General features: G+C 41.9%; 2 protein-coding genes across 5 annotated transcripts; one reads left to right on the top strand and one right to left on the bottom strand.

Annotated features, from left to right (window-relative positions):
• Positions 1 to 335: 335 nt before the first annotated feature.
• Positions 336 to 11,047, bottom strand: LOC120551446 (epidermal growth factor receptor kinase substrate 8-like protein 1). The gene is made up of 19 exons (XM_039788874.1): positions 10,945 to 11,047; positions 9,782 to 9,860; positions 9,523 to 9,681; positions 9,248 to 9,397; positions 9,041 to 9,126; positions 7,754 to 7,866; positions 7,455 to 7,495; positions 7,231 to 7,360; positions 7,053 to 7,141; positions 6,878 to 6,952; positions 5,719 to 5,867; positions 4,563 to 4,707; positions 4,124 to 4,182; positions 3,597 to 3,705; positions 3,374 to 3,499; positions 3,100 to 3,241; positions 1,388 to 1,553; positions 1,052 to 1,184; positions 336 to 505 (listed from the first exon to the last, which is right to left on the bottom strand). The coding sequence occupies exons 2-19, from the start codon at positions 9,809 to 9,811 to the stop codon at positions 419 to 421; spliced, it is 1,989 nt and encodes a 662-aa protein (XP_039644808.1). The 5' UTR covers positions 9,812 to 9,860; positions 10,945 to 11,047; the 3' UTR covers positions 336 to 418.
• On the top strand, positions 9,625 to 21,613 carry LOC120551445 (sodium-dependent neutral amino acid transporter B(0)AT2-like). 4 transcript variants are annotated; one of them, XM_039788870.1, is made up of 12 exons: positions 9,625 to 9,761; positions 13,848 to 14,067; positions 15,433 to 15,590; positions 15,879 to 15,999; positions 16,650 to 16,825; positions 17,822 to 17,932; positions 18,029 to 18,270; positions 18,604 to 18,787; positions 18,892 to 19,093; positions 19,424 to 19,583; positions 19,746 to 19,908; positions 20,930 to 21,613. In XM_039788870.1, exons 1-12 carry the CDS (start codon positions 9,669 to 9,671, stop codon positions 21,176 to 21,178), a joined length of 2,079 nt encoding a protein of 692 aa, XP_039644804.1. In that variant the 5' UTR covers positions 9,625 to 9,668; the 3' UTR covers positions 21,179 to 21,613. The 4 variants fall into 4 exon arrangements, with proteins under 4 accessions (XP_039644804.1, XP_039644807.1, XP_039644806.1 ...); XM_039788873.1 differs by lacking the exon at positions 9,625 to 9,761 and adding an exon at positions 11,593 to 11,718 and having other exon boundaries at positions 20,930 to 21,178; XM_039788872.1 differs by lacking the exon at positions 9,625 to 9,761 and adding an exon at positions 12,746 to 13,116 and having other exon boundaries at positions 20,930 to 21,178.
• Positions 21,614 to 22,685: the final 1,072 nt, after the last annotated feature.

Here is a 22,685-nt window from a genome sequence, read left to right as displayed (position 1 = left end):
AGACAAGTATTCTACAAACATAAATACATTTTGTTTTAAGTCAGTCCTTTCTAGATTGAAGAAAACTATTGACATTAAACATACATTACAAATAGTGTTCTTTAATGTTACAATTAATTTGCACAGCGACTGCTTCCATTAAAATCTTACATTATGATTTGCTGCCAAATGCTTTTAAGATGAACTAATTATGTCATAATAGCACATATGGTATAGCATGATGGGCTTGGCAGACAATGTTAGATGGTCAAGTCACTTGCATGTTTGCTCTCTGGATATATATATATATATATATATATATATATATATATATATATATATATATATATATATATATATATATATCTCTATCTATCTATCTGACAGAAGAACACAATCCTTCATGTAAAACTCTTAATGATGTAGGAGCGCCTGCTGCTCACAATGTGCTGCTCTCCAGTTTCAGATCCACCTTCATTTTCTGTTTCTCCATGACTGTCTCCAACTCCGTGGCCCTTCTCGCATCCTGTAGAAAGCCGAAGCAAATTAGACCAGATGAAGGTTAAAGGCTCAGTATTTTGTATGAAGGAGAATGCTGTGTTGTAATACAAACCTCTATATACTTAAGCATCTGATACAGTATTTGCCTAGAATTAAAATGCCCTCAACAACAGAGTTCAAAAGGTGTTAATGTGGCTACAAGGCTGAATAGAGACCTTTTCAGTATCAAGTTTTCCAACTACCCGATTCTGTTTAAAATATTTTAAAACTATAATTGCACTTTGGAGACTGGATGCAGTGTGACTGTCCTAAACTAGTGGGGTTTTTTTTTTGTGGGGGGGGGTTAACCCTTTGTAACTTGCTGTGATTTTTAGTGCATCCAATGAAAAAAAAAATATTATACTCAAGATTTTGTCCTTGCCTGCTGTCAGAAATGTTCTGATATCTCTACACACTCTCAAATATTGACTTGCTTGATTACTGGTCAAATGTGTTTACTGCTTACTCAATTGTTTTGTCATTAACTTTGATTTAAAAACAGAGGGGGGGGGGGGCATAATTGTCCTTTCACCTCGAGCAGTGCTTTCTGCACAGTGAGCTGGCTGTACACTCTGGCGCCCTCGTCTGGAATCACAGCTCGTAGCTCCTCCTTGTTGAGAGAGAAGAGCTGGGCGCCTGTCAGCACTCCCAAACATGACACCGTCCTGAGGGACAAAACATACAAATGACTCCAAAGCTGAACAAAAAAAAAAAAAAACTTGTATTCATTTCCTTTAAAGGATGTTTATCAATGTAAAAGGGAGGAGGAAGCGGTCATCTTATGTTGACTTTTTAAAGAACGGATAACATTATACTGGGAGCACTCCCAGTCTGTAAACATCTGGTCCAGAGTTGTGATGTCACTCACGGTCCACTGAAGCCCTTCCCCCGGAGCCACTCGGCTACCTCGTCTGGAGGAGAGTGGTAGTCCAGAGGCACGGACGTCTCTGCGGAACGAGGGATGACCAGAGGTTTGTTCACGTTGGTCTTTCCATTGGTCAGCCTCTGGAGCAGCTCGTCATTCATCAACATGACTGGAACATTTAAAAGTGACATAATTACATAATTAAGTACATATTAACGTATAGCTCTTTTTTTTCCATGCCTCAGTGCTGGAGCCATTATGTTTTCTTATACCATGGTCTGGATGAATACTCGATTCTGATTGGCTGCAGGGTGTCCATTAAAAAGTGTTATACCATGGTCTGGGTGAATACTCGATTCTGATTGGCTGCAGGGTGTCCATTAAAAAGTGATGTAGGACACCTACTAAAGGAGTTCGGTGAAACTGACTGTTTACTGTTCTATATGAATGCGCTACATTAAATCAAAAAGGAAATGTGGATTTATTATTTCCAAATCGTCCTCTGAACACCACAGGATGGCGCTAAAGCACACAGGCTGCAAGAAGTAAGTTCTGCTGCCCCTCTGGACTGACTCAGTTTCACAGCGAATAACGTTATCTCACATCCCGTTCACTGTTCAGCTCGCTGCTTCAGCCTGCGCCGCTGCAACCGACAGTAACGTTACACATCGCGGATCAAATTCTTCGTTAAAGTCGTTATATTGTTTTGGGGACAATGACATGGCTGGATAGCTAGCTTGTCTTGCTGTTCAACATACTGTCAAATTATTTTTACTGATGGCCAACTGTAAGCAATGTTATTGACTTTGGATCTTGCTAGCATAGCGTTAGCTTTCTGGCTCGTAGCTTAACTGAAGGGTTCTATCAGCTGAGCGGACTATATAAATATCTCCGGTTGCTAAGGGAGGCAAGTCGTATCTAAGGTTCTTCCTAATTCCTGGTGGAGAGAACAACGTTTGCATTGAATACGAATCTGATGGATGGGAATGATTGTTCCAGGTATTAGTCAAACCGTCAGGCGTAACCAGGGAAACGGAGTTATTGTTTGGATGAACTTTAGATTTCGATTGTAAAACTAATTAAAATATGAACTAATGTTTTAAAAATGTGTTATTTGGCAAGTGACCATGGTATAAGCGGGTTAATGCCCTTCGAGGTGTCCATTGTCAGGTATTAATGGACTTCGGCGGAGGCTGCGCGTCGGACGGTTCACGCCTCACCGTCGTCCATTAATACCTGACAATGGACACCTCGTCGGGCATTAACCCTTACATATTGGCCGTCCGTCCGATATCTCAAGATGAACTGGTGACACTGATCTTGGGCGTCCACGTTGGAACTGTGGTGATTGTATAGATTTTCTGTGCTGCCGGGTTGAAGATGTATGTAAAGCATCCATGTTTCTCCAAAAAAATATTAATTTCCTTCAAAGTCTTCACTAGCCTACACGTATGAGTCTGGACAGACATGGAAGGAAACTGCAACATGACTAGTTGGCAGGGGAATACAACCGCAAATTTTGTAGTCAATCCAGTCTGTGTGCTTTTAATCTCGGACACACACACACACACACACACACACACACACACACACACACACACACACACACACACACACACACACACACACACTCACACACAGAGTATATGACATTATAGCTCCTAATATTCAAACTACCTTGTAGCATTTATGTGACACACCCACTTTTTTGGTACCTTTATTATCTGTGTCATCTGAGGCCGGTATATGTTGACTGTATGGGCGCTGGGGGGTGTGGGTGTTGGCCTGGGGTGTAGCAGGAGAAGAGCTGCGTGGGACGCCAGAGAAGGTCTTGGCGAGGGGAGGCGGAGCTGGAGCCTGCAGGAATGAGAAAATCACACTGGAATTCACTCGGGTATGTACAGGTGAAAGCATACGTGTGTGTGTGTGTGTGTATGTGTGTGTGTGTGTGTGTGTGTGTGTGTGTGTGTGTGTGTGTTTGTGTCTTACACTGGGAGGTTTATTGTTCCCGGGGCTGTCTATGTGAGCCAAGGGATCCAGGATATTGAAGGGAACAAATCCGATCTGGCCGAACCGATTGCGACACTTCCACCAGCGCTTGGACGATTCAATCACCTGTCAGACGGACAAGTTGCACTCAGTCAGCGTACTGTTGGGTGTATCTGATCAACCTTTATGAGGCCTTACTCTGTGTACTACTTGACTTTATTACCTCGAGTGTCTCCCCCTGCTGCACTGAAAGCTCACTGCTGTTCCTGGCTATGAAGTCGTAAGTGCAGCTGTAGAGCCTGTCAGACTCTGGTGGGAGTGTGCTGCCGTCTCTGAGAGGAAAGGAGACAGGCTGTTATCATTAGGGTTGGGTACCGTTTGGATTTTTACCATTCCGATGCCGAACCGGTATTTTTAAAACGATTCAGATTCCTAAACCGATTCTTGAAAAACGGAAAAATGACATCAAATAAATTATTTAAATTTAACAATATATTAACGTTTTAAAGTACTTAAATATATAATAAGAAAGAGAAAGGGTGATAGTTTTACGTCCGTTTCGGAGCGACAGAGGGAAAATATTTCAGTTGACCCATTAAGTGGAACCGAAATGAGGAACCGAAATTTGCATTCTAATCTGGTCTGATTCCTTCCATAGTGGAACCGGGTTTCGGTACCCAACCCTAGTTATCATGCGGTCGAGGGGGAAATTGTAGCAGAGGGTGGATTTGCTTCTTTAAGATCACCTACGTTTCATCACTGGTATGGGGGTCTGCCGGACCAACTGGCTGTGGCTGTTGCTGCTGTGGCTGAAAGCGAGATGGACATTCATGAATATACAACAGACACACAGGGCAGAGAGAAACAGCTTCATAGAGTTTCCTCTTTTATGAGTCCGCTTTCAAGAGAAAAACAAGGCGACTAACCAAGAGAGTAAAGTAAGATGCTTGAAGTCTTTTCATCAGCAAAAACATCTCTTTCAACATTCATTTAATGTGGCAATGGGAGCATTGTTAATAATTAAAACGTATGCCAAAAATTGTTAACTGCACAGGAATAATGTGCGTCTGTTATTACGTTCAACCCGTGTGTTGTACTTTCACACACTCGTACACACATGCTCCTCTCCTTTGACACACAATGGAGCAAGTGTCTAACTCATATAGTGTCACACACAGGTATTCCTTACCGCTTGTTGTACTCGGAGGGCTTCATGTTTGTGCTGTGAGTCGACCGGATCCTCCCAAACCTGCCCGTCTGCTCTCGAGGCTTCCGGCTTCCAACCGTCCAAGAACACAGGAGTGTAGGGGGCCACAGGCCCTCTGAGCTGAGAGCTGAGAAAGCACAAACAGACAGTCACTGCGTTGGCCCTCGTTACGCTTGGGTTTTACTTTACAGTGTGACTAGTCTCGCATTGCCAGACCTTCCTCCACAGCGCTGCGGAGGAGGAGGGTCTGGCTGGTCCACACAGCATTCCCGGACGGGAGAAAAACGTGCTCTGGTTTATTGCCATTTCTTTAAACCAATCACAATCGTCTTGGGTGGTGCTAAGCGCCGGACGCAGCAACGGTGCCTCTGCAAAATAGCCTTGGGAAGGAACTCAGATTGGACAGATCTAGTCTAGCTAGCTGTCTGGATTCACCCTGCAGAGATCTGAGGAGCAGTTAGATAGTCCTCATTAATCGACCAGAGTTTAGAATGCCAACACAAAGGAAATGGAAGGTGACAGACACCCGGCTGAAATGAGGGACCTGAACAATCCCAGAAATGAAACGTTATTGATATAGTCTACAGTGTAAACAAAATTCCATCCAGTTTTTGAAGTTAACACATATCATATGTTCCATATCATGCTCATTTTCAGGTTCATCCGTGTATTTTGGGTTTCTACTAGAACATGTTTACATGATTTAATGTTCAAAAACAGTATTACAGTATTTATATAGCACCTCAACCTGATTTATAATTTAAAAAAAGGAAATGGAAATTTCACTTTTTAACAATATGGGGCCTTTAAATATGGCAGTAGCCACTATTTTGTGCCAATACTAAATATCTACAGATTGGACCATTTTTACAGTATGTCCTGTTGGTTAGGTGTAAATATTTATTACACAAAAATTCCCCATTAAAACATTACAATAACAAATCAAATGTCACTGTCGATTTTATGCTATGCTACAGGTGAACGAGCAGCCAATATTTGATACATATGACAAAGAAGAGGTATAATAAATTATCTCAGGAGAAGCCAGGCAAAAATAAACTAAATATATTCCATGTTACTTCACTTAAAAAAAAATACCACTGCCAGACTGGCTGGCCCAGTGATTGTTGGTACTGACCGCGGCAGCGTCCAGTTAGGACCCAGAGACGTCCACAGCTGCCTCTCCTCCTCGCTCAGGTTGTCTTGTAGCAGGGAGACAGCAGAGCTGGTCAGGGCGGGGCTGGACACTGAGGCTCCCAGAGCTGGTCCTCCTGTTGTTCTCACCATCTGTACACACCCAGATAAGACAAAACCAGCATTCATGCTCCCAGTCTGCAAAAACGAGTCCCAGAAATATGGGGCTGTTTCCATTCAGGTGTGCCAGTATACACAAATCAAACACACCCATTCTACCCTTTGATTCACTTGGACTGATTTATAACTCATTGCTTTAATGTTATATCAAACATCAGCCGAGACACACCTGACATTCCATGTCTGATGATTCACATTTTTTTTGTAATCAGTCAAATTCTTCCAGTTTCTGCTGACTCGTGGTGTGTGCAGTACTTTCAGACTGCAATGTCAAGAGTGAAGGCTACATTATTGTTTGGCTTTCATGTAAGAGTTTTTGATTTGGAAAGTTACAATATTTTTGTCATATTATTTTACATCACAAATGACCTACTTTTGACAGCTGGAATACACCAGTGCTGTAATTCAAAGCAGCAGTCAGGGGACAGCAATGTGGCCTTTGAAGCAAAAAGCAAATCTAAACCAAATGTTGCATCAAAGTGTGTACCAAGAACACATACCTGCATACAAATACTGCCACATAAACCAGACCAAAGAAATGCTGCTGAGTGTTTGGAATTTCAATTAGGCTATCATACACACACACACACACACACACAGGGAACTGCCCTGTGTAAATACTTAATGGAACTTTCTGTACTCAACTACACTGACATATTTCCATTATTCTGACATGAAACATTCTTTTTTACGCTTGTGTTTAATACCGGCTCATGGTCAAACATACTGCCTTTATCCTGCTTTTCGAACCATTACCTTCAGGTAAATAATCAAAATAACATCTATTATAGAACCGAATTACCATGGCCGTCTCCAAATGTTATCTAAACCTTTATCCTCTGTACATCTGCTCCCATATAGTAAATTATGTGACATCACAAGACACTAGATTTATTTTAAGATATTCGTCACGTCCTACGCAGGTTATTTTTTATTAATCGAGGCCTTGTGTGTAGTGGAGATGTAGAGGTTGTAACACTCACCATATCCAAAGGTTTGAATATGTGGTGAACAAGCTCCTCTGATGAAGGATTGGAGATGGTTGACTTCAGACGGGCCTATAAAGAAAGAAATAGAAGAATTCACTATGGAGCACAGCAAGATAACCCCCCCCCCCCAAAAAATTTTTTTTTAAGTATGGCCTGACTGGATACACACCAACAGGCTGAAGCAATATTTGAATTTCTGGAAGATATCGATGAATTCCTCCTCTGGCGGAGGACGGGCCTTCGCAGTGAGCAGATCTTCTGTTGTACAGAAAAACACAAGAAAATAGATCAGCGCCCATAAGCTGTGTTATTTCAACTGCAAAAAAGATCCATCTTTCTCCTTTTACCTTCAGCACTTTGCTTTTTACTTCTCTTCTTTTTCTTCTTCCTCTGGTTCAGCACCGTCGCAGCCTCTGCAGTCTGCTGCAGCTTGCCCATGAAGATCTCAATGTCATTGAAACAGTGATTGAGGATCCCCTGAGGAAGGGAGAACCAATTTGTTACTCTGTTCAGATATGAACTATGCCAAACAGGTGACCGAAAAGACACAAAGGTGACGAAGGAGGCGTACCACTTCTCGCTCTGCTCGCAGGAAGGAGATATCAGGCCCGCCTGTTGTAGAAGAGAGGTGAGGATTCAGTTCATCCATTTCCATTCATAGCCCTGGTCTTTCCTGCATTTGGAATCCCTGCCCCCTTTACCTTGAACCCCCCCCCCTTACACACACACAAAACACACAAAGCAATCTCTGTGCTCCTAAATACCTCTCACTTCTCTCTTTTCCTTGCTCTTGCCTTCTTATCATGTCAAACCCTTACTTTTAAAGCCGTACACAAGCATTCATGTGAAAATAACTGACTTTTTTCTTACCTCTGTGTCCAGGGTAAGGTGGAGGATTGGCTGGTGGGGGATTTGGAGCATGTGGGCCAGGGGGTTTCGGGATTTCATAGGGGTCGATCATCTTTCCCTCACTGCGAGGAAGCCTAGAGGAAGAGAGGGAGAGTTTCAGCCCTGCTACACTCACACTACAGGTAATGTTCACAGCCTGCTTGTTGATGGTTGCAGGGGCCGTTCACTCAGCACAAAAACAGGAAACACCCTTAAAGAAGTCAAACACACAGTGGACTGAAGACAGTTTCATTCTGAGAGCTCAAATTGATGCAGAATTGGAGACAAGATACAACATATTTGGTCAGTGAATCCAGCCAGACAACGCAGTCCTCTATCAATACACATAATGTGATGACTCTGAAAATCAACCCTGCTGCCCTTATTCCACTCTGAAAGTACAGTAAACAGTCTGACTGTGCTTTCTCACGGCTAGAGCCTACATTGCACACAACACTGTGCTTCAGTCTAAACTCTCCTTTTAAACAAACCAGCAGCAAGTTTTTAAATGGAAGACACAAGGACGTGGACAAACCTTTGTACGTTTGCCTACTCTTGCCAAACAATGCAAATACCTGTGAGAGTGTTGACTCAAAGTTTACGCTCGCTTTACTGAATCATTATCCAAAAATTCAGCCATCCCGTCCGTCTTACCACATTTTGTCTGTCCTTCACGCGTCCTATAAAGAGATTTCTTTTCCCGAAGAAGAAAATCTGTTCAGCGCTGCTGTCATATTCCTCCACTGCTCTCTCTGCTTTCTGTCACAATGGTCTGGTTAACTCTGTCACACCTTCATAAGTTATGTGGGAACCAGTAAAACAGGTATTTCTCTGTCTCAGCTGTTTACACTGTCCTCCCTGCTCTCTCTCTCTCTCTCTCTCTCTCTCTCTCTCTCTCTCTCTGCTCTTAGACAGGTTAATGGTGACACCATGGCTGCTTTCATTCATGGGAAAATATGACATAATAGAAATAGAGGAGAAATGCAAACAGTTTAATGGGAGATTGGTCTGAATGATCATTTACTATATGTGTCTGTCTTTTGTTTGGCTGCCCATTATCCTCCTCCCAGACAATGTGAATGTAAACATTCACACAGAAACACTTTCTTCCATTAAAAACCACAATAAGACATGGAAATTGGGCCCTTAAAAGCTTGAATTACCACAACATTAAATGGATGGTTTTCAGTTTTAAAGACTACAAGAGAGCCATTTTGATGTTTTGTCAGAGACTTTGTTTTTGTCTTGTCACCATGACATTCACTGTACCTGAGGGCATCAGGGAGCTTCTTACTCCTGCTGCCGGTGGAGGAACCCGAAACTGCGCGTGCAATGTCATCACGGATTTGCTCTGCCTGTGAATAAGAATCAGGAAGTGGCATCACTCGTTTAACCTGAACCAGGCCGATGATTCAAACGGACACACGAGAGTCAGGCGGGACACACTGGGGAAGGTGCTCACATGTTATTACTCACCTTCACAGTCTCGCAGTTAAAGAACAGAATGTCCGGCTTGTTCAGGTCTGCACTTTGGCAGACCAACAGAAGGAGGGATTTGAAGTGCTTTTCTGTGTTAATGGCGTCACAGCGGTAGATGGATTTGAAAGGATAGTTCTCCAGCTCGTCCTGCACGAGTAGATGAAATCGAATGTCATTATGCATGTAAAATATGAACTGCATTTCTCTTATAAATCTTCATCCATTGAGTCATTCACAGGCCTATTTGTTGACCATCACGCTTCTGCTCTCACCTGGCTCTGTGTGTCTCGGAGATGGATGGCCTTCGCTCCAACATCCAGGTACATCTGTTGACTCCACAGCTTTTGGCTCTGGGCCAGGACGGAGAGACGGGACTGGGCTTCCTCCACATTCTGCACATCCCCGTCCTGGAGTGAGAATGTCAGCAGGTGCTGCAAGCAGGGATGAGAGAAGTAAAGGACGAAGACTTGAAGAAAAAGGCATCTTTAAAGAATATCACTCTGAGGAAAAGGTGTATCAGATCAGACTTACATTAACAAGATATCGTGAGATGTTTGTCATCCTTTGTCTGGTGTGAGAAAATGGAGAGCAGCTTTCTATGAAAACACAGCTGGATAGAGGGGATCACAAAACATTTTAGGTGGAGTTACAAAAAGTGTTGTCAAAGGACCCTTGATCCATTCACAGACAGTTCAACTGGTACTGATGGTGTTGTTTTAAGGCAGGCAGCAGTTTAATCTTAGCTTTCTCTAGACTAACAAGTCCTCATTCAATGTTTCCATACCCCTATTTAAGTCTACGCCAGCCTCTGCTTCAGCAACCTGGCATTACGCTGTGTGAGTGAGCCGCCCAACCAGTCTGACAACAGTACAATGGATCTCACCGTTCAATCTCTCTGCTCCTCAGTGGCCATTGATACTGGAATCACTGATATCAAGAGAACAAACTTCCAGTATCACTTTACATTTCCTTAGGACTAGTTTCATTTAAAAAATACTTTACCAAAAGTAGTTCCCATCTTTTTTTGTGCATACAGCCTGAGCCAAACTGGTGTGGTTGGTTTCGTACTCATTTAATAAAATAGTATTTCAAAAATAAAAGTCTGACCAAAATTAGCATTGCAATGTGTGCACACTATTGTTAAGTTAAAATACATTTTAAGATGACTGAATTCCTACATCAGCCCTTCTGAGAATCAACCTTCCTATACAAAAAAAGCATTAGTAAGAAAAGGACCTCAGCACATCACCCTGTGTTACAAAACACACAATATCACCCAGAGTATTGTTATAATGCACTGTTCACTCAATAGGACATGTCTATATTACAACACAATTTGGGAGGAAAAAGGGCATGTTTTTGGTCAGAATTTTGCTAAATAATATAAATGTGTTGACCTATGATTCAATTTTGAATTTCAGTAAATCCACACAAGCAGTTCCATTAAATGGGCAAAAAGATTGAATTAGCAGGGGCTACGTTTTGAAAGTAAATTGATAAATTAGTACACAGTAAACACAGGTGGCACAAAAAATATCAAACGTGACAAAGTTTCACAAAGTCTTTCAGTGCAGTTTCTGATTCATTGTAACTGTACGTTCCCAAATTCATTTAAGAGTTAAGTAGTTTTAAATGTTATGAATTCTGACTACAACAGAGAGTGATGATTGGAAATGGATGTTTGCTCAACTTACCAAGGTTGATAGGCTTCCAATACTTTAATCCTGGTGTTAACAGTAAAACCTTTCAGTGTTCTGGGTCTTAGTGTAACTCACTCTCCTCTACATAGTATTAAAAGCTTTTAGGGCAGAGGTGTGTCACCTTACGCAGCCCCGCCCCATCTACTACCTCACCTTAGAGATACAAATATTTACTCATTCTTTCTCCTGTATACCCAACAAGTGCACACATTTCACATTGGGGAACATTTGGTGAAATTGTACAGTGCCATGGCTACAACTGGCAAAACTGAGATCATGTTCTCTGTATTTTCTCTTGGAATTTGGGATTTTTAGCAACCTGGGGGGGAGTGTATGCTTTAAGCAGATTCCAGTAGAGTTTCACTATTCACTCACCACAATATGATTCTAGCAGTGTATATAAGGTTTTGAACTGCATTTAAACCTTATAACATTATTGGAACAGTTGCAAATTTTTAGCATGTTACTGATAGTTAGCCTACAACTTCTTGGCACCTTGGGAATAAACTAAACATGTTTATGCACATGCATTAGGTTTGGGGGTGTGGCAGGGGTACTCCATGTATACTATGGAGTTTAAAAAAGTGGGGTGTCACATTTCATAACAGTCTTTTATTGGAGGTGGACAAGTCTCCACTTTATCCGCCAATAGGAGAGGTAGGCGGAGTCAGGTGAAGTGGCAGCAAGAGAGGTGACCACTTGACTTTGGTTTTTGGACATTTGGAAACTTTGTCAAGGACCTATAGCTCTATCATTTCATACCACAAGGTATTTATCACTTATTAATAAATACATCCCGTAATTTCCAAGCGCAAATTATACTGTAGGCCTAGTATGAGTTGGTAGTGGCAGTAGACTGTGTGTTTTATTTGCCTCCAAAACAGGCATACGTGGCATGCAGCGTGTGTGACTACGCGGTGCGTTTCAGAGAAATGTCACTGTTAGGTCAATACTGTGAGAACTAGCTATCCTGTGGGACTGATCATTTGTTTACAGAATCTAAAAAGGAATGCTGTTACAGCACTGTTCAAGGACGTGACATGATTGCAGTCTATGCACGATGATAGGAGCCGACTATTGCATCAGCCAGTTTTATTTATTTTTTCATAAACTAAAATTAACTAAACCAGGGATATATGGCTACAGAAAACTGAACCGATTGTGAATATTCGCCGCGTTATGTTTGACAATCCATTAAAACGTGGATCAAATGTGATCAGATGATTTAATTTTATTATATCAACTTGTCATCGTTACTATTTAAAATGGTGTCCTGTCAATTACAGACGACCCCTGCTATGATAAATACTAAAAGAGTGGTAGGGTCCCACTTCCACTTTTAAACTACATACAGTACAGCACCCGTAACCCTTTCACTACTTGAGTAGCCTATCGTATACTACCTTTTTTTTATTATTTGAACTTAACTGGAGTATTTCTATTTATTTTCCTTGCACCTTTATGAAGCGACGATAAGTCAATAATAAAAAAGACAAACATTCACTGGTTTCAGCTTTTAAAATGTGAGCTGAGTTTCTTTGTTTTCTACCGTTTTAAATTTCATAGTTTTTGGCTTTTGGATCGTTAGCCTAGTTGAACAAAACAAACTATTTGAAGACTTTGCCTTGGGTTCTTAAAAAACTGATGGATACTTTTCAATATTTTATCTCATTTTGTAGACGATTAATCGATTCATTAGAGAAATAAACGACATTAATAGATTATGAAATGACCATCGCAACAGGATGCTTGTACTTGTGTCCGAGCTACCTATGGTATACAGATTTCGTGCAGCCCCTGAAAGCAGCACGTAGTAATTGTCTTGCGTCACGCGGAAGAACCAAACCCACGGCTACGCCAATAAACCGCGAGAACAAGCCGGCTATAAGAAAGAGAATTATCAACGCACATATGAGTTTTTATATATTTCTATATAGTTAAATATCGGCATCAAAGTATCTGATATATTACATTTATTTTGACAAACAGAAACAGAACCATAACTCAGCTCGCGACGTGGTTGATAACAAAGTGACAGATCAAACAACAGCCACACGTGCTCGTTTCCTGCTTTGAAAGGACCTAAGAATAAAATATTATCGCCGATATTCTCCGTTATTCTATCTGTTGTTCTACCTCTTCGTTGACGACATTTTATGGTGACAGGTCAGTTTTGTTTACCAGAAGTGTTTTTTGTGTGTTCACAGTATCAGACAGTCCAGACAAAGACAGATGGTCGCGGATGTAACGTAAACGTTACTTGACCATGTTCAGGCACCGCGCAAAAGACTACAACTTTATTTCTTAAAAGTAAAGATGATATGAACATGATGTTTGGAATCAGGTGCTCAAAGTAATATCAAGTATGTGAGTTTTTATTGGACTCATGTAACGTTAGTCTAATCAAGGATTATTTTATTCCCGCGTTAAGGATAGGCTAATGCAATTAACCACACCTGGTGGGATAGCTGGCTGCTCTTATGTAACGTTAGGCTACACTAAGGTGCCAGGCTTTTAATCGCCATGACGTTTATTTAACACTCTAAAACTATAAAAACTGAGCATTAAGACGTTCATGAAGGTAGGATTTATCACAGGACTGTTAGATTAGACTGCATATCAGTTTTAGCTCGGACACACACACACACACAGTGAGAGAGCGCACCAGTGTATCCATGAAAAAGTATCATTGCTTGCTGGAGTCAGAGTAGTATGTCTATTTCAGGTATACCAAAAGTAACGGCCACAAATGACTGTGCAGTATCCCCAAAAACAAGCTGCAGAAAAGTCTTCATAAATCTATGAGAAATCAACAGGGTAGCTGTGTTGACTATCATGGGTGGTCAGCCACAGCACAGTGCTTATGTACTATCCATTCTTACCATTTTTTTTCTTAGATGGAGAAGCAGCCCTTGCCAACTGACGATGACAGGACAGGAACCACAGAGTCCGAGATCGACTGCTATGTTGGTGAAGAGAGCCAGCAGGGCTCGTCTGAGCCTGCCGCTCGAGCAGGATGGAACAGTAAAGTAGAGTATTTTTTGGCTCAGGTGGGATTCAGCGTCGGGCTCGGAAATGTGTGGAGGTTTCCATATTTGTGCCATCAAAATGGAGGAGGTGAGTACCTATTATTGTCATCCATGTTAGATGGCTGGATAGGATTGGGTCCTGTGGGTCCCATGGGACTCACAAATGTTATGGGTGCAGAATATACTGTATTTTAGTCTGTGTCATCATCACAGGGCAAGAATGTGATATAAAGAGAGAGAGAGAGAGAGTACCAGAAAGAGAGACTATTCCATGCATGTAGAATGCATTAACATAATGTTTATAGATGTATAAACTATCTGTAAGCAACACAAAAAAAACACTGCTCTGAAGTCTGATGTTCCATCATCTGTTTCTAAGGGAAACTATGTAAACTCTATGGAAAAATATGGACATTGTCCATAACGATTAAATTAAAGTTTGGTTCCGGCCGCCACAAGTTGGTGCTTTTTTTTTACTTTTGTCTTTGGTGTCTTTGGGGAGTTGGTATTGCGGCAATTGACAGTGACGAGGCATACAGGAAATGGGAGAGAGAGGGGGGTATGACATGTTACAAAGTTTGTGCTTATGTGCCATGCATCGTTGTAACCAAATGAAATAATCAGAAAAAGCTTCATGTATCTTATTTAACCTTTAGAATGACTAAAGGTGCTGACACACAGGGCCGATAATCGGCCGTTGGACAGTCTGGCGAGGTCAGTGACTCGAATCTGTTCGGTGTGTCCTGTGCCTTCGTCAGTCTGGGGGGGGGCTGTCGCCGTTCATTTTCGCCGACCTGACATGTTCAGTCGGCGGCAGGGCAGTCGGGACTCACCCGGAAATGGCGAGCGGAATTAGCGTGATTAGAGTCTCTCAAAATCTGACTAAAATCTTTTAAACTGACCTTTGTTGAGCTGAAATGAAGACCGATTCAGCAACTGCATGGCCTATTTCTCGCTTAAAATGTTTTCAGAAATATGTTTCAGTGAACTATTTTAGTACAATATGAGATCGTATTCTGAACGGCCGCCATGACAGTCTGGCTTTGAATTTCCAGAGAAAACGAACCCATGTGACGCGTTCGTCCAATCAGCTGCCAGTTTTTATTTTTTGGGCAACAATACAGATTAGTGCCGCCTGCTGTTATAGAGATGTATTACGTCTCGTCTCGTCTTTTTGGTGTGTTCGGTGGCACTTTTTGGACCAACCCGGGGAGACTGATCATTTCGACTGGCTTTTCTGTCAACGGTCGGCCGTCGGCCCTGTGTGTCCACACCTTTTTAGACATATTTTCAAAAGAACATTGTATTGCAGGTGGCAGTCATCAGAATGGTGTGGGATTTAAAGATCACAGTCTGGCACAAACTTCTGCTTCTCCTTTACATCATGTCGGTTCGGTGTATCAAATTGTTGTGCTCATTTCTTAACCGAGTGCTGGTCACCTCTTCTCCTCAGGAGCGTTTCTCCTCCTGTATGTACTGCTGATGATGGTCGTGGGCATTCCCTTGTTCTTCCTGGAGCTGGCAGCCGGTCAGGCCATCCGACAGGGCAGCATCGGAGTGTGGAAGTACATCTCCCCCAAGCTGGCAGGGATCGGCTACTCCAGCTGTGTGGTAAAATACTGATTTGTAAATGATTGACCCACCTTTAGGATTGTTAAGTATATGATGATGAATGTATTCCAGGTGTCATTTTGTGTTGTACATTTCTGCTTCAGTCAGTAATTTCCTGTTTCCCGGAACACCTTTTTGCCATTGTCTAGAAAAGCACAGTGCTGTATGAGTAGGGCGAGGGAGCAATGGTGTAGTCAATTGGAAAAAAACTATGATGAAGTATTTGCAAAGAGGCAGGCTGTTGTGTGATGATAAAAACCGGATACTCTTGTTCTCCCATGTCCTCAGGTATGTTTCTTCGTGGCTCTCTATTACAACGTGATCCTTGCATGGAGTCTTTTCTATCTTGGGAACTCGTTCCAGTACCCGTTGCCTTGGGAACAGTGCCCAGAACAGGGGAATGTAACAGGTAAACATGCAGCATTAAAGGAGTACTTCACACTTAAAGTCATCATTCTGAATATCATTTACTCACACTGTGTTATCCTGAATTCTGGAAGAAAACCTTGTCATTTGTGGATGACTCCATGGTGAAAGCAGAATCTGAAAACGGAGTAAATCCTTGATGAATTGAAGTAAATGGGGGGCCGCGTTTAACAGAAAAACTATATCAAAACATCCGTTTACAAACTCTCACGCAACACGTGCTGTGTAATCGAAGTCTCATTTATCCAGTCGTATGCTCAGTACTTCCCAAACACATGTATATTTGCTAAAGCCTTACTATTTACAACACTTCTGCCACTACTGTCACAGACGAGTAATAATTTATACTGTTTATTAAGTAGTGCTATTATTGATATAGTTTTGCGGTTTATTAAGCACAGCCCCCTATTACTTCAATTTATTAGGATTTACTCCATTGTGTGACAAAAACAAATGTTTTGTAAAAAATTCAAGGTAATGCAGAGAAAGTAATTAAAATACAAAGGATTATAAGTGTGAAGTATTCCTTTAAGGTTCAAAAGGCATGAGGAGTAATTAATTTGTAACTGAATTAGCTGTGTGTTACATGTTACACTATTATTTGATTTTTTTTTTTTGTTCTCTTTACAACAGTAAAAGAATGTGAAACGAGCTCCCCCACATCGTATTTCTGGTACCGCAAAGCCTTGGATATCACAGACTCAATTGATGAGACGGGCTCTTTCAACCCTTACGTGGTCTGCTGTCTGCTGGCGGCCTGGACAGTCGTGTGCCTGGGAATGTCCAAGGGTATCAAGTCCTCTGTCAAGGTAGACATAACACAATTGGATCCTGTGCTACATTGTTTTGGCACTCTGTTTGCTCAAATCCCAGTCATGTGTTGGGCTTAGCTTCCAGGGTTATTATGGGTGAGGGAATCTCTCTGGAATGTCTGGCTTAGCTGTTGACCCACTTCAAATGGCAACATCCACATTGTTAAGTATTGGGAGTTTTGTAAATTAGCATTTATTTAATACTGTTGTTTGTTATCCCTAACTCATATCAGCCAGTTCAGTCTCCGAAGTGCTATACATTATAATGAACAAACACAGGAATGCATCCCTGCCTGGAACAAATGTATCAGGTGTGGAACTAATTATCTTCTGTATTAAATGTTAGAGCTAACATCTGCGGGGAAGTTTATTACTGCTCAGGCTGAAATCAGCTGTTTCACGGAATTACTGTACAGACTGAATAACCTTGATTAAGAGAGCCATATGTTCAGTGTATAACAAGCAGCAGGCTCTACGCTTGAGATTAGATGAAACATCCGTTATCTCCGTGGGGAAATGGGTTGTTATAGAAGCAAAATCCGTTGGATTCAACACACAGTTTATATAAGCTCATAGAAGCAATTTAACAAAAATAAATCTGTTGGAGCACCGCGTACTAGCAAAAGAAATGGATATTTGGGCTGACTTCTAGCTCACCCAGTAAGAGTGTGCGCCCCGTGTAGGCGGAGTCCTTTGCAGCAGCCTGTGTTCGAGTCCAACTTGCGGCCCTTTGCTGCGTGTGATCCCTCATCTCTCTCTCCCACCTTTCCTGTATATCCACTGTCACTATCAAATAAAGGAAAACCACCACAAAAAAATGGAAATTTCTAGTAATGAGTGCAGTTCGTCATGTGTACTGATAATTTATAAAAATGATAGGGAGTCACTTGGGGAGAGTTGTTCCTTTGCGCACAGCCAAAACCAAAAAACTCACTTTTACTGGTAGCTGTCTGGATTAAATTGTTCATGTTATCATTCTTTGTCACTTCCTAGGTGATGTATTTCTCCTCCATCTTTCCCTACGTGGTGCTGTTCTGCTTCCTCGTCCGAGGGCTCCTGCTGAATGGGGCCTTGGAGGGAATCACCTACATGTTCTACCCCAAGGTATCCGCAGATAAAATGTCTGGTTGAGTGTAGAAACGAGAGGCAGATATGAATAATTTTCCTGACCCACCTGCTGTTCCCTCTATACATTTCTAGCTGGAAATTTGGGCCGACATTCAGGTGTGGCGGCAGGCAGCCACGCAGGTCTTCTTTGCCTTAGGTCTTGGCTTTGGGTCCATTATCGCCTACTCCTCTTACAATCCCAAGAACAACAACTGCCACCGCGATGCCTTCACTGTCTCCACTATAAACTTCCTCACATCTGTGCTGGCCACTCTGGTGGTGTTTTCTGTGCTCGGCTTCCGCGCCAAAGGCAAGGCCATGGAATGTGTAGTCAGGTATGTTTTTAATTACAGGATAAACGAGTTATGCATCAAAAGACTCGCACTACATGAATCTCTTCAGTGTAAGTCACTAGTATAATTTGTCCCTCACATTGGTACAGACTGGTACGCCTTTCTGTACACCTGTATGTTTGGCATTGCTAGTATCTAACATGTCAGTATTATTCTTTTTTTCAACTTACTGGTACCAAAGTTTCTTTAATTATCTATGCGTCGGACAAAATATTTTGCATGTTCTCTGAAATTATTTCCCTTTGAACTGTTTTTCTCTTGACATGTCTTTTTGCATAAACTGTATGTTTACAGTTCTGTTTTGTCTTTTCTTAGTAATATGAGGGAGTTATCAGAGCAGTTTCACAGTAATAATGTGGACATAAAACTGATGCCAGACTTCAACTACTCTGATCCCAGTTCTGTGGCTCTAGAGGACTACAGAGCCTGGTTTAAACATTATGGAAAAAATGTCCCAGGCAATTTAACAGACTGTGACCTGGAAAAAGAGATGCAACAGGTAAATATTGAGTTCTTGGACTAACATCAATTTGCTTTCATGCATTTTTGTGTATTTTATAAAAATACATAAAAGCTAAAGCTGGCACTCTTGTTTGTGTTCAGGGTGTGGAGGGCACAGGTCTAGCTTTTATTGCCTTCACAGAGGCTATGTCACTCCTGCCTGGCAGCCCCTTCTGGTCAGCGCTCTTCTTCCTCATGCTGCTCAATTTAGGACTCAGCACCATGTTTGGCACTATGGAGGGCATCCTCGCCCCACTCACTGACCGCTTCAAAACTCTGGCCAACAACAAGACCAAATTCACAAGTAAACACCTTTTCTTTCTTCTTTTTTTTTTTACCTCAGCCATTGGTTTTTCTTTTAAGGAGGGGAATCCATGCAAGCCATACATTACAATACATACATTTAATTTGGTTGTATTGCTCAGCCTTGAATCCTAGTGGTATTAGACTGACCAGATTTTTGCACAATACTCCAAATAACAATGAGTGTGAAGTTTGTGTTTCCCATTAAGTGCTATTGGACAGTAAAGTTTAACGGTATTACCCTAGGATAAACCATAAATGTATCCATTGTGCCTGACTGCTGTCTTTTAAAGTAGTACTGTTTTACCCCAACGTGTTCATGTTGTTGCAGTTTTCAGCTGCGTCATCGGCTTTGTAATCGGACTGCTCTTCACCCAGCGTTGTGGGAACTACTTTGTGATGATGTTTGATGATTACTCCGCCACTCTGCCCCTCATCATTGTGGTGGTTTTTGAGACCTTCAGTGTGTCTTGGCTATATGGAGCTGATAGGTGAGGTATAGTTTCAGATTGTGATGGACTGTCTTAACTCTTGAAATCTGAAATTCCAGCTAAATGTCAACTAATCAGTTTAGTTTTATGAGACTTACCAGTGTTTTTTGTAAAAAAGAAAAAAGTAACTTCTGAAAGTGAACTACTTCTGTGTTTCTGAAGGTTTCTCGATGACATTGAGGCCATGCTGGGCTGGCGTCCCAATGTGATTTACAAGTATCTGTGGAAATACATCTGCCTGATTGCTATGCTGGGGCTGCTGGGAGCCACCACCATTCGCATGTTCATCAAACGCCCCACTTATATGGCATGGAACCGAGAGACGGTATGGAGAATTGTATCTAAAAAAAATACACCCTTAATGGGTTACCGCTGGGGAAAAAACAGCTATTCGAGATGGGATGTTGCATTGGTGCATTTATGTTTTTGTTTGTTGATTTCGTACAGTGGAGTCTGAAAACTATTTTCTCAGCTATCTACAGTAAAGCATCAACAGCTATAGGAAGTGCAGCAGCGAGACATGTTTCAGGCAAACCGCCTTTAAAACTATAGCAAATAGTCTCTCCACACCTACTTCCCAACCTGAAGGAAATACTTGGGGCCCTATCTTGCACCCGGCACAAAGCCTGACGCAAAGCGTCTTTGCTATTTTAAGACCGTCCAGCGCCCACGTTGTTTAAATAGCAAATGCACCTGCGCCCATGGGCGTGCTGGTCTTACAGGGAGGTGTGTTCAGGTGAATTCTTGGCGTATTGCCATCTTGAGGCAGCGGGAGGTGATCGTGCCATTGACCAACAAAAACCTGGTCTAAAGTCAATAACGCAGCATTTCATTGTTATTTTAACAGCAAATTAGTAAAATGTGCCTAGGCGTATGCACCGCACGCGCACACTATGCTTGTTACACACACACTAACAGGGAAGGGCAGCAGCACACAAACATGCAAAAGATTACAAATAAAAATATTATAATTATTATGATTATTATTATAATCATAATAGCAATGCACCAAGGTACAAACGTGCCTGGCTTTTAAAGGGAATGGGAGATGAAACTGTTTGGTTTATTGCATGTTACGCCCAAAACGACCCTATGAATTAATGAAGACTCAATGAAGTACAACCCTTTTGAACCATGCATCTGGTGCACTGACCCTTTTTTTTCCGCCGCCAAATTAGGCATAAATGCACCTGCGCCATGCGCTTCACGCCACACACTTATATCGTTAAAATAAGGCCCTTGGTGATGAATTTCTCCCAGATCACATTGAATATGTAAAGCAAAGTAGTTATAAGTAATGGGTTGTTTAAGTCCTTGAGTGATTAATTTGATTCCTTTTTCGTCAGGCGTCTGAGGAGCACCTGGACTACCCAGACTGGGCTCTGGCCGTTTTGGCTATACTCATCGTATTTGCTATGATGCCTGTGCCAGTGGGCTTGATCCACGCTGTTCTGCAGGACAGGACAAAGCAAACCGCCACAGAAACGGAGACTGTTCAGTACAGCATTGTCAGCACTGATGACAAGTGTGAAACTCCTATGACGGACATGTTGGAACTGGACCGAAGGAACGGGAGCGCCGTCTTCTTTTCCTAAACGCTGGACATGATGTCACACAGTGGGAAAGGACTTTCAGTCAAATTGTCAGTGGGCCATTTTTGAACAACAATTGAATTATCTTATAGATTTTAGTGAAACTGTGGCACAGAAAGCAATCGCAAAGTGGGACAAAAGATTCCTTTTTAATATTTAAAACCTTTTCCACTTTTTTATTCTTTTTAACTTTAAATTAAGTCCAAGGTATCCAGAGAAAAATACTAATACTTCAACAAGTACAACTTTTAATAAAAAATGTGTAATATGGAACAAAAAATAACTTATTGCTGTGTAGTAACACAGGGTAACCACTAAACTGATTGTTAAGGTGCTGACACACCAAGGAGATTATCGGCCGTTGGACAGTCTGGCGAGGTCAGTGACTCGAATCTGTTCGGTGTGTCCCTTGCCGTCGTCAGTCTGGGGGGCTGTCGGCGTTCATTTTTGCCGACCTGACATGTTCAGTCGGCGGCAGGGCAGTCGGGACTCACACGGAAATGGTGAGAGGAATGAGCGTGACTAGAGTCTCTCAAAATCTGACGAAAATCTTTTAAACTGACCTTTGTTGAGCTGAAATGAAGACCGATTCAGCAACTGCATGGCCTATTTCTCGCTTAAAATGTTTTCAGAAACATGTTTCAGTGAACTATTTTAGTACAATATGAGATCTCATTCTGAACGGCAGCCATGACAGTCTGACTTTTTATTTCCGGAGAAAACAAACCCATGTGACGCGTTCGTCCAATCAGCTGCCAGTTTTTATTTCTTGGGCAACAATACAGATTAGCACTGCCTGCTGTTATAAAGATGTATTACGTCTCGTCTCTTTGGTGTGTTCTGTGGCACTTTTTGGGCCAACACGGGGAGACTAATCATTTCGACTGGCTTTTCTGTCAACGGTCGGCCGTCTGGTTGGTGTGTAAGCAGCTTTAGAGTTGTACAATGTTACGCTACATGTCATTTAGCTGACGCTTTTATCCAAAGCGACTTACAATTGCTATATGTCAGAGGTTGCACGCCTCTGGAGCATCTAGTTGTTTGGCAGTGGGAATCGAACCCAGGTCTCCCACACCAAAGGCATGTGTCACATCCACTGCGCCATCACCACCAATGTGTTTTCATTATAAGCCACAGACACAGTGCATAGTTTTGTACAAATACTTCACTTGTCCATTTATCTAAAATATCCTACATGTTTCACCTTTTTTAAAAGCACTCTTGTGTGAAATGCACCTCTTCTTCAATCAATCCGTACATGCCACTTTGACAATGAAATTTCACTCCTTTTGCTGAGGGCAGAATTACATCTTACCACTGTTCAAAGTCTCTTCTGCATGCGTTTAAAGCCCTTGTTTGGAAACTTTTAAAATCTTTTTTTTATTAACTCTTTTTACAGCACAGTGAATTTGACAATTGTTAGGATGTATTTTAAGCAGGGTTTAAGTTTGTGAGTTAGGATTTGTTACAACAAAAAGCTAAGCCTGAATTGAAACAGGAAAAATGGCGG

This window comes from Perca fluviatilis, chromosome 21, assembly GCF_010015445.1.
Source record: "Perca fluviatilis chromosome 21, GENO_Pfluv_1.0, whole genome shotgun sequence".
Classification (NCBI taxonomy): Eukaryota; Metazoa; Chordata; class Actinopteri; order Perciformes; family Percidae; genus Perca; species Perca fluviatilis.
The sequence above is the reverse complement of the archived record's forward strand: the minus strand, read 5'-3'. Positions and strand labels throughout refer to the sequence as shown.